Raw genomic sequence first — 12,377 nt, forward strand, 5'->3', positions numbered from 1 at the left:
TACAAGGGGTACCAGTATCGAGTCAATGTGCAGGGGTACGAGGTAATAACATGGCTATATACAAGGGGTACCAGTACTGAGTCAATGTGCAGGGGTACGAGGTAATAACATGGCTATATACAAGGGGTACCAGTATCGAGTCAATGTGCAGGGGTACGAGGTAATAACTTGGCTATATACAAGGGGTACCAGTATCGAGTCAATGTGCAGGGGTACGAGGTAATAACATGGCTATATACAAGGGGTACCAGTATCGAGTCAATGTGCAGGGGTACGAGGTAATAACTTGGCTATATACAAGGGGTACCAGTATCGAGTCAATGTGCAGGGGTACGAGGTAATAACATGGCTATATACAAGGGGTACCAGTACTGAGTCAATGTGCAGGGGTACGAGGTAATAACATGGCTATATACAAGGGGTACCAGTATCGAGTCAATGTGCAGGGGTACGAGGTAATAACTTGGCTATATACAAGGGGTACCAGTATCGAGTCAATGTGCAGGGGTACGAGGTAATAACATGGCTATATACAAGGGGTACCAGTATCGAGTCAATGTGCAGGGGTACGAGGTAATAACTTGGCTATATACAAGGGGTACCAGTATCGAGTCAATGTGCAGGGGTACGAGGTAATAACTTGGCTATATACAAGGGGTACCAGTATCGAGTCAATGTGCAGGGGTACGAGGTAATAACTTGGCTATATACAAGGGGTACCAGTATCAAGTCAATGTGCAGGGGTACGAGGTAATAACTTGGCTATATACAAGGGGTACCAGTATCGAGTCAATGTGCAGGGGTACGAGGTAATAACTTGGCTATATACACAGGGTACCAGTATCGAGTCAATGTGCAGGGGTACGAGGTAATAACATGGCTATATACAAGGGGTACCAGTATCGAGTCAATGTGCAGGGGTACGAGGTAATAACTTGGCTATATACAAGGGGTACCAGTATCGAGTCAATGTGCAGGGGTACGAGGTAATAACATGGCTATATACAAGGGGTACCAGTACTGAGTCAATGTGCAGGGGTACGAGGTAATAACATGGCTATATACAAGGGGTACCAGTATCGAGTCAATGTGCAGGGGTACGAGGTAATAACTTGGCTATATACAAGGGGTACCAGTATCGAGTCAATGTGCAGGGGTACGAGGTAATAACATGGCTATATACAAGGGGTACCAGTATCGAGTCAATGTGCAGGGGTACGAGGTAATAACATGGCTATATACAAGGGGTACCAGTATCGAGTCAATGTGCAGGGGTACGAGGTAATAACATGGCTATATACAAGGGGTACCAGTACTGAGTCAATGTGCAGGGGTACGAGGTAATAACATGGCTATATACAAGGGGTACCAGTATCGAGTCAATGTGCAGGGGTACGAGGTAATAACTTGGCTATATACAAGGGGTACCAGTATCGAGTCAATGTGCAGGGGTACGAGGTAATAACATGGCTATATACAAGGGGTACCAGTATCGAGTCAATGTGCAGGGGTACGAGGTAATAACTTGGCTATATACAAGGGGTACCAGTATCGAGTCAATGTGCAGGGGTACGAGGTAATAACTTGGCTATATACAAGGGGTACCAGTATCGAGTCAATGTGCAGGGGTACGAGGTAATAACTTGGCTATATACAAGGGTACCAGTATCGAGTCAATGTGCAGGGGTACGAGGTAATAACATGGCTATATACAAGGGGTACCAGTATCGAGTCAATGTGCAGGGGTACGAGGTAATAACTTGGCTATATACAAGGGGTACCAGTATCGAGTCAATGTGCAGGGGTACGAGGTAATAACATGGCTATATACAAGGGGTACCAGTATCGAGTCAATGTGCAGGGGTACGAGGTAATAACTTGGCTATATACAAGGGTACCAGTATCGAGTCAATGTGCAGGGGTACGAGGTAATAACATGGCTATATACAAGGGGTACCAGTATCGAGTCAATGTGCAGGGGTACGAGGGTAATAACTTGGCTATATACAAGGGGTACCAGTATCGAGTCAATGTGCAGGGGTACGAGGTAATAACTTGGCTATATACAAAGGGTACCAGTATCAAGTCAATGTGCAGGGGTACGAGGTAATAACTTGGCTATATACAAGGGGTACCAGTATCGAGTCAATGTGCAGGGGTACGAGGTAATAACATGGCTATATACAAGGGGTACCAGTACTGAGTCAATGTGCAGGGGTACGAGGTAATAACATGGCTATATACAAGGGGTACCAGTATCGAGTCAATGTGCAGGGGTACGAGGTAATAACATGGCTATATACAAGGGGTACCAGTACTGAGTCAATGTGCAGGGGTACGAGGTAATAACATGGCTATATACAAGGGGTACCAGTATCGAGTCAATGTGCAGGGGTACGAGGTAATAACTTGGCTATATACAAGGGGTACCAGTATCGAGTCAATGTGCAGGGGTACGAGGTAATAACATGGCTATATACAAGGGGTACCAGTATCGAGTCAATGTGCAGGGGTACGAGGTAATAACTTGGCTATATACAAGGGGTACCAGTATCGAGTCAATGTGCAGGGGTACGAGGTAATAACTTGGCTATATACAAGGGGTACCAGTATCGAGTCAATGTGCAGGGGTACGAGGTAATAACTTGGCTATATACAAGGGTACCAGTATCGAGTCAATGTGCAGGGGTACGAGGTAATAACATGGCTATATACAAGGGGTACCAGTATCGAGTCAATGTGCAGGGGTACGAGGTAATAACTTGGCTATATACAAGGGGTACCAGTATCGAGTCAATGTGCAGGGGTACGAGGTAATAACATGGCTATATACAAGGGGTACCAGTATCGAGTCAATGTGCAGGGGTACGAGGTAATAACTTGGCTATATACAAGGGTACCAGTATCGAGTCAATGTGCAGGGGTACGAGGTAATAACATGGCTATATACAAGGGGTACCAGTATCGAGTCAATGTGCAGGGGTACGAGGTAATAACTTGGCTATATACAAGGGGTACCAGTATCGAGTCAATGTGCAGGGGTACGAGGTAATAACTTGGCTATATACAAGGGGTACCAGTATCAAGTCAATGTGCAGGGGTACGAGGTAATAACTTGGCTATATACAAGGGGTACCAGTATCAAGTCAATGTGCAGGGGTACGAGGTAATAACATGGCTATATACAAGGGTACCAGTATCAAGTCAATGTGCAGGGGTACGAGGTAATAACATGGCTATATACACAGGGTACCAGTATCGAGTCAATGTGCAGGGGTACGAGGTAATAACTTGGCTATATACAAGGGGTACCAGTATCAAGTCAATGTGCAGGGGTACGAGGTAATAACTTGGCTATATACAAGGGGTACCAGTATCAAGTCAATGTGCAGGGGTACGAGGTAATAACATGGCTATATACAAGGGTACCAGTATCAAGTCAATGTGCAGGGGTACGAGGTAATAACATGGCTATATACACAGGGTACCAGTATCGAGTCAATGTGCAGGGGTACGAGGTAATAACTTGGCTATATACAAGGGGTACCAGTATCGAGTCAATGTGCAGGGGTACGAGGTAATAACTTGGCTAAATACAAGGGTACCAGTGTCGAGTCAATGTGCAGGGGTACGAGGTAATTGAGCTAGATATGTACATATAACTAGGAATAATGTGACAAAATAATAAACCAACAGCAGCGTATAATAAACTAACAGCAGCGTATAATAAACTAACAGCAGCGTATAATAAACTAACAGCAGCGTATAATAAACTAACAGCAGCGTATAATAAACTAACAGCAGCGTATAATAAACTAACAGCAGTGTATGTGATGAATCAAAAAAGTTAGTGCAAAAAGGGTTAATGCACATAGTTAACCAAATAGCTACGCTGACTATTTAAACAATTATGGAGTTGTGTTATGACTTGGGGGTAGAAGCTGTTCAGGGTCCTGTTGGTTGTAGAATTGGTGCATAGGTACCGATTTCCATGCGGTAGCAGAGAGAACAGTCTATGACTTGGATGGCTGGTGTCTTTGACAATTTTTTAGGGCCTTCCTCTGACACCGCCTGGTATAGAAGTCCTGGATGGCAGGGAGTTCGGCCCCAGTGATGTACTGGGTCCTATGCACTATCCTCTGTAGCGCATTGCGGTCGGATGCCAAGCAGTTGCAGTACCAAGCGGTGATGCAGCCAGTCAAGATGCTCTCAATGGTGCAGCTGTATAACTTTTTGAGGATCTGAGGGACCATGCCAAATCTTTTCAGCCTCCTGAGGGGGAAGAGGTGTTGTCGTGGCCTCTTCACGACTGTGTTGGTGTTTGTGGACCATTGTCCAGCAACCCTGGAGAAGGCCCATTACATACACATGGAATCTGAATCCCTCTCATGCTGTTTACAAGGCTATGATTCAGGTCCTAACTTTATGTTTCTGACATCCCTTGTGTAACTTTCTCAGTCACGATACACAAAACCCATGCTGAACTGGGTTCACATTTCCAGAATGTCCATGGGTGCTGGGGCCCCCCATAACAAACCAGGGGACTCCATAAATGTTAATATTAACCTTGGCATTCCCATAAACACGTCCAATATATACCTTGCTTGCAGCAGTCACTTTCACATTGCAGGCACTGGCACTGTGATACCCTGGTGTTACCTGTTCCACAGCCCTTAACCTCAAGTCCAACGCTTACATGAACCCCAACCCTAACCTAACCTTTAACTCCAAAAATACACACTGTTCCTGAGACTTTTGTCTGTCTGGGAGCTGCTTCAGCTAGATACTATTTCTAGAACCCAGCCCAGAGTCAGTTGAAGTGTCATTCTAACCCAGCCTTCCACAGCTGACTTGCTTGGCTTTGTACATTGTGAGGTCACACAAAACTACCTTCCTGTCAATAAACTGTAGGCAAAACACTGCTGTGCAATGATTATGGTTTTTATTAACATAGAATTAACATTATGTACAAATATGATACAGGATTAGAAAATAGAATAATATACAGCCCATGGTACAAGTAAAGAGTTTCATTTCAAAATATATATATATATCCATTATATATATATCCATTTTCAGAAATGTTGATAAATTAGCTTTTCTTGATTAAAGAACTTCCAAAAGAGATTGGTGAGTTTTTTCACTATCTAATCATGGAATGGGATTTTTCAATGACAGACATGTATTTGTTTAAAATCTATCACTTGATGGTTTCATTTCAAGGAGACAAATAATCATGTTTTTTTCAGTAAAATTCTATATATCCGCCTACACAGTCAAATGTAAGAAATGTACAAATTATAAATGTGTGACATAAATATAAAAAAATGTTTTAGAAAATAAGTCAATACAGTAATATAAGATCTGTATGTAAAACATTTACATTTGGCAGATACTCTTATCCAGAGTGATAAGTGCATTCATCTTAAGATGGCAAGGTGAGACAACAACATATCACAGTGAAATATACAGGATACCAATATTCCATTCCAACTAAACAATGGATATATACCATTTAGAAAAAACACGTTTTTTTACACATCTAAAATCTATGAATAAAAAATATAAGTATAGTTATATTTTACACACATGAATATACACATAAGCATTAATAATTTCTGATGAAAAAACACAAAATGTTAAATTGGTGGATATAGCGTTTTGGAAATAAGCTCTTCAAATGCACTTTGAATTTCCTCCCTCTTCCTCATCGGTCACTTGTCCGCCTTGACGAATGAGGCAAAGACGCTGTCCTCTTTCTCCAGCAGTGCCTGGGGTCTGTCGTATTCTATAATGATCCCTCTCTTCATCACTATCACCAGGTCTGCATTCAGGATGGTGTGGACACGATGCTAAGTACAGAAAGAAAAGAGGAGACAAAGAAAAACATTTTTAACAACTTCAGTCTTTTGACATTCGGGGTTACATAGATTACAAATATACTGTACATGCTATGCACACGATGACCACCATAGACACATTTCAGTGATCTTTCAGGGATCTACCCTACTTAGCTACCTTCCTTTTATTAAATGTAACCTTAATTTAACTGGGCAAGTAAATTAAGAACAAATTCTTATTTACAATGACGGCCTACACCGGCCAAACCCAGACGATGCTGGGCCAATCCTGTGGGACTCATAATCACGGCCGGTTGTGATACAGCCTGGAATCGAACCAGGGTGTCTATAGTGACACCTCAAGCACCGCTGCGCCACTCGGGAGTCCCAGTGAGTAAGCCGTCTCCTAGGGTCCTCTCTCCATCTCACTTCCCCATGGGAAACCACCATGGTAGCCTGGTAGTCACTTTTGACTCTTGTTATTCTAATTTCCAAGTGCATAAAAAGCATGTTTGCTCCCACAGAATGTTGTCCAATAGAAAATCACAAACCAGCAGGACGGTGGCCCTCCAGGACTAGAGTTGGGCCCTCCTGCGCTACCAGTTCAGATTCCAGTTCTATTTCTATGATACAACCTTGCCACCATTTGCATTAAGGTCATAGCAGAAGAGCTACTGACACTCAATATATCATAAGTCTCCAGTGGTACATTAGTACATGTCAGGATATATCGGTGAAACAGAACTGGGGACCTTCCAACAGAGATACTTACTGCTATGGTAACCACTGTTCTGTCAGCGAAGGCAGTCATCACCACCTTCTGCAGGATGCTCTCCTGTAGGCACAATACAGTCACAAGACAAAGGCAGAAGATGAGGATGAGCCTGTAGTAACATTATGTTTTTATACAGTGGCTTGCGAAAGTATTCACCCCCCTTGGCATTTTTCCTATTTTGTTGCCTTACAACCTGAAATTAAAATAGTTTTTTGGGGGGTTTGTATCATTTGATTTACACAACATGCCTACCACTTTGAAGATGCAAAATATTTTTATTGTGAAACAAACAAGACAAAAAAACTGAAAACTTGAGCGTGCATAACTATTCACCCCCCCCCCCCCCCCCCCCAAAGTCAATACTTTGTAGAGCCACCTTTTGCAGCAATTACAGCTGTACGTCTCTTGTGATATGTATCCATAAGCTTGGCACATCTAACCACTGGGATTTTTGCCTATTCCTCAAGTCAAAACTGCTCCAGCTCCTTCAAGTTGGATGGGTTCCGCTGGTGTACAGCAATCTTTAAGTCATACCACAGATTCTCAATTGGATTGAGGTCTGGGCTTTGACTAGGCCATTCCAAGACATTTAAATGTTTCCCCTTAAACCACTTGAGTGTTTCTTTAGCAGTAGGGTCATTGTCCTGCTGGAAGGTGAACCTCCGTCCCAGTCTCAAATCTCTGGAAGACTGAAACAGGTTTCCCTCAAGAATTTCCCTGTATTTAGCGTCATCCATCATTCCTTCAATTCTGACCAGTTTCCCAGTCCCTGCCGATGAAAAACATCCCCACAGCATGATGCTGCCTTCACCATGCTTCATTGTGGGGATGGTGTTCTCAGGGTGATGAGAGGTGTTGTGTTTGCGCCAGACATAATGTTTTCCTTGATGGCCAAAAAGCTACATTTTCGTCTCATCTGATCAGAGTACCTTCTTCCATATGTTTGGGGAGTCTCCCACATGCCATTTGGCGAACACCAAACGTGTTTGCTTATTATTTTCTTCAAGCAATGGCTTTTTTTCTGGCCACTCTTCCATAAAGATACTCCAATCTCCGCTGTGGAGCTTTGCAGCTCCTTCAGGGTTATCTTTGGTCTCTTTGTTGCCTCTCTGATTAATGCCCTCCTTGCCTGGTCCGTGAGTTTTGGTGGGCGGCCATCACTTGGCAGGTTTGTTTTGGTGCCATATTCTTTCCATTTAAAAAATAATTGATTTAATGGTGATCTGTGGGATGTTGAAACTTTCAGATATTTTTTTATAACCCAACCCTGATCTGTACTTCTCCACAACTTTGTCCCTGACCTGTTTGGAGAGATCCTTGGTCTTCATGGTGCAGCTTGCTTGGTGGTGCCCCTTTCTTAGTGGTGTTGCAGACTCTGGGGCCTTTCAGAACAGGTGTATGTATACTGAGATCATGTGACAGATCATGTGACACTTAGCTTGCACACAGGTGGACTTTATTTAACTAATTATGTGACTTCTGAAGGTCATTGGTTGCACCAGATCTTATTTAGGGGCTTCATGGCAAAGGGGTTGAATACATATGCACGCACCACTTTTTTGAAAGAAGTTATTTTTTGCATTTCACTTCACCAATTTGGACTATCCATTACTGTAAGTCCATTACTTGCAATTGTAAGTCCATTACTTGCAATACAAATAAAAATATTTTTAAATTACAGGTTGTAATGCAACAAAATAGGAAAAACGGCAAGGGGAATTAATACTTTTGCAAGGCACTGTATCCTTGATTCTTATGCACAGAGTACACTGTACTTAAAAAAAGTCAAATAGTTTGTGCCTTCACTATGGGGGGAATCCCGACCCGAGTTAAGCACGTGTAAATGAAACGTAATTCACTTTTTATGCACTTTTCTCTCTAAATGTATTCTGACCTTGAACTTTAGCATTTGAATAGCATGCTATTTACCCGCTATTCGTTTGGGGTGGAGATCAAAGAAATAAAGGTGTGGCGGAGGTGTGTCTACAGACAAGCCGTATTCTGATCTTGACTTAATTCCCTCATAATTCACCTTTACGCACGATGAAACCATGAATAAGATTGAGCAACCTGTCAGTTCCAAGTGGAACAACATCTGCTCTCTTTGTTCTGATAGAAATAACACCGTTCTCCATGCACTGTAATGTACAACTTCATAAGAGCTATTGATAAGAGATAGCTAAATTAGTAAGCCGTTTGGATAAGGGGATTGAAAATATAAATGACAATTGTTTTTGATCTACATTATTTTCCTTATAATCGCTGGAGACAAATGTGAAACTAGTCATATGGCAGCAAACTGAAGCATATCAACATATCACCTGTTCCACTGTGAAGTTTATGAAATGCTGGCCTTATAACTTGCAGAGATGAAATGTGGAGACCCAAGCTATTGGCTTCTGTATCCCTGCACAAATGACAGTATAGTGCCAAACCTACCGAGTTGATTTACGATTCATAGAATGTTTTAATTATATGCCCAGACTTTTCCCAATATATATTTTTTTGTTGCAATTTGTATCTTGTTAAATATTAGCAACTATCGGTAGTCACCCTCAGTTATACCCACAAACATTTATAGCTGTCACGTTAGCTTTAGTTTCCTTACATTTTGCCACATTCCATTCCATTGTTAGTTTACCTTTCTTTCCTCCGTCCCGTTCGTGTGGTTGTTCCAGAGGATGGCTAGCAGTAGTGGTCCATAGTAGGCTAACGTATTACAAGTTGTGCAATGATTTGGGACATGTAGCCTATTGGAATCATTATGGAAGTCAGACCACACGTGCCTGGTTCACGATGACTGGACCGTTGTCATCGCAGTTACTTTATTACAGGATTATTAGGGTAGATGTATAGGGCTACTGCATAGACTACTGTTCAACCCCTATTGTAAAATGTTCTCACCTCCCAATATTTCATGGCTTAAACAATTGAATAAATATACAATATAGAACCATAACCCTTACCGTAACCATTTAAAATGTCAATTTCAATGGGGTAGGGACGACCTTAAATGTATTAAGGCCACTATGCATCCTCATTAGGTATGTCTGAATACCAACTACAGAGAAGTGTGTAGGACAGGCGTACACAAACACAGGATAACATACGCACTATACACACACATACACATGGATTTAGTACTGTAGATATGTGGTAGTGGTGGAGTAAGGGTCTGAGGGCACACAGTTGTGAAATCTGTGAATGTATTGTAATATTTTTAAAATTGTATAAACTGCCTTCATTTTGCTGGACCCCAGGAAGAGCAGTTTCTGCCTTGGCAGCAGCTAATGGGGATCCATAATAATACAAATACAATACAAATGTTGGAAGTCTGAATCGTCCCCATTTGATTAAAACACATTTTATATTGCCATATGTGTGTTTTAAATGCAATAATACCAAAGAATCACAAGATAATTGGAGTATTCAAAGATTGAAGCTCACTATCAATGTAGGGATTCTCTAGTTACCAGAACTTCCCCACACCTCAACCTTTATGTCAACCCAAAGCATCACTTCTCCTGGCTGTTTAAGATATACTCCATTTCCTCAGAGTTACTCCTGTGTTACTGTGAGGCAGAGCAGTCCCTTGTTGTGACAGGTCCTTTAAGTGTGACTGTGTGAATGTGCATGTGAACGTGTATGTGTGTGTGTGTGTGTGTGTGTGTGTGTGTGTGTGTGTGTGTGTGTGTGTGTGTGTGTGTGTGTACGTGCAGGTGTGTGTGCAGCCAGCGTGCAGCGGTGAAATTAACCTATTTAGCAAGCACCCATTAATTCACTCCTTGGCCTCTCTTCTCATCCTTCCCCCTTTCAATATCCCTCTATTGTCCCCATCCATCTATAGAATAATTACATTATCCTCTTTTAAATCCTACACCTCCTCCTCTCCTCCTTTTAACCATCATCCTACACCTCCCCCTCTCCTCCTTTTAACCATCATCCTACACCTCCCCCTCTCCTCCTTTTAACCATCATCCTACACCTCCCCCTCTCCTCCTTTTAACCATCATCCTACACCTCCCCCTCTCCTCCATCATCCTACACCTCTCCCTCTCCTCCTTTTAACCATCATCCTACACCTCCCCCTCTCCTCCTTTTAACCATCATCCTACACCTCCTCCTCTCCTCCTTTTAACCATCATCCTACACCTCCCCCTCTCCTCCTTTTAACCATCATCCTACACCTCCCCCTCTCCTCCTTTTAACCATCATCCTACACCTCCTCCTCTCCTCCTTTTAACCATCATCCTACACCTCCTCCTCTCCTCCTTTTAACCATCATCCTACACCTCCCCCTCTCCTCCTTTTAACCATCATCCTACACCTCCCCCTCTCCTCCATCATCCTACACCTCCCCCTCTCCTCCTTTTAACCATCATCCTACACCTCCCCCTCTCCTCCATCATCCTACACCTCCCCCTCTCCTCCTTTTAACCATCATCCTACACCTCCCCCTCTCCTCTTTTTAACCATCATCCTACACCTCCCCCTCTCCTCCTTTTAACCATCATCCTACACCTCCCCCTCTCCTCCTTTTAACCATCATCCTACACCTCCCCCTCTCCTCCTTTTAACCATCATCCTACACCTCCCCCTCTCCTCCTTTTAACCATCATCCTACACCTCCTCCTCTCCTCCTTTTAACCATCATCCTACACCTCCCCCTCTCCTCCTTTTAACCATCATCCTACACCTCCCCCTCTCCTCCTTTTAACCATCATCCTACACCTCCTCCTCTCCTCCTTTTAACCATCATCCTACACCTTCTCCACTCTCCACACACACACACACACACTTCTGCCTCACCGTGGCCATGTCTATAGAGGCTGTGGCTTCATCCATGATGAGGATGCTAGACTTCCTGACGAAGGCTCTGGCCAGACAGAAGAGCTGTCTCTGGCCCTGGCTGAAGTTCTCCCCTCCCTCCGTCACCATGGCGTCTGAAACACAACAAATATCATCACCTTCAACACATTGTATTATAATACCGGACTGACGCTACTGTGCTACACCTTACCTATCAGTAGCCTGAGATTTCTATTACAATGACTATACATCACATAAATGTTGTTAAACTTGAACATGGATTTGTCAACTCAGTGAAGTGACCTCCTTTTAACTGGCTGATCATTGATCAACATCTAATCCAACATTTAGCTGGAATGAATACCAGCAGAAACTGTAGGCCTGAGTAATACATCTCTCTGTCACTGTCCAGTGTGTATAACCACCACTCAAACGCACAAGCACACACTTTTTCTCAGTCATAACTGGAATACATCATGTGAGAATTTCCTGCAGCCATTATTCCGCTAGAACAGAGAGAGAGAGAGTCTAAAGGTTAGAGATAGCTGCACTAACTAACATCATACAGCCACGATACGGAGTCTACTCTCAAGGCTATAACTAACTGTCCTAACACACAGTCTACTCTCAAGGCTAGAACTAACTGTCCTAACACACAGTCTACTCTCAAGGCTAGAACTAACTGTCCTAACACACAGTCTACTCTCAAGGCTAGAACTAACTGTCCTAACACACAGTCTACTCTCAAGGCTAGAACTAACTGTCCTAACACACAGTCTACTCTCAAGGCTAGAGCTAACTGTCCTAACACACAGTCTACTCTAAAGGCTAGAGCTAACTGTCCTAACACAGTCTACTCTAAAGGCTAGAGCTAACTGTCCTAACACAGTCTACTCTCAAGGCTAGAGCTAACTGTCCTAACACACTGTCTACTCTCAAGGCTAGAGCTAACT

The 12,377-nt window shown here is 43.0% G+C and overlaps 1 protein-coding gene across 2 annotated transcripts in view; it reads right to left on the minus strand.

The window, feature by feature from the left end:
- Positions 1-4,925: 4,925 nt before the first annotated feature.
- LOC115192777 (ATP-binding cassette sub-family C member 8) overlaps positions 4,926-12,377 on the minus strand; it is a 134,914-nt gene continuing 127,462 nt past the window's right edge. For both annotated transcript variants that reach the window (XM_029751629.1, XM_029751628.1), the window contains exons 37-39: positions 11,425-11,558; positions 6,613-6,675; positions 4,926-5,852 (exon numbers count right to left, since the gene is read on the minus strand). In XM_029751629.1, the coding sequence (XP_029607489.1) occupies positions 5,715-5,852; positions 6,613-6,675; positions 11,425-11,558 (335 nt within the window). In that variant the 3' untranslated portion in view covers positions 4,926-5,714. The remainder of the gene's footprint in view (positions 5,853-6,612; positions 6,676-11,424; positions 11,559-12,377) is intronic.

The sequence above is a fragment of the Salmo trutta genome, chromosome 4 (assembly GCF_901001165.1).
Source record: "Salmo trutta chromosome 4, fSalTru1.1, whole genome shotgun sequence".
Lineage (NCBI taxonomy): Eukaryota > Metazoa > Chordata > Actinopteri > Salmoniformes > Salmonidae > Salmo > Salmo trutta.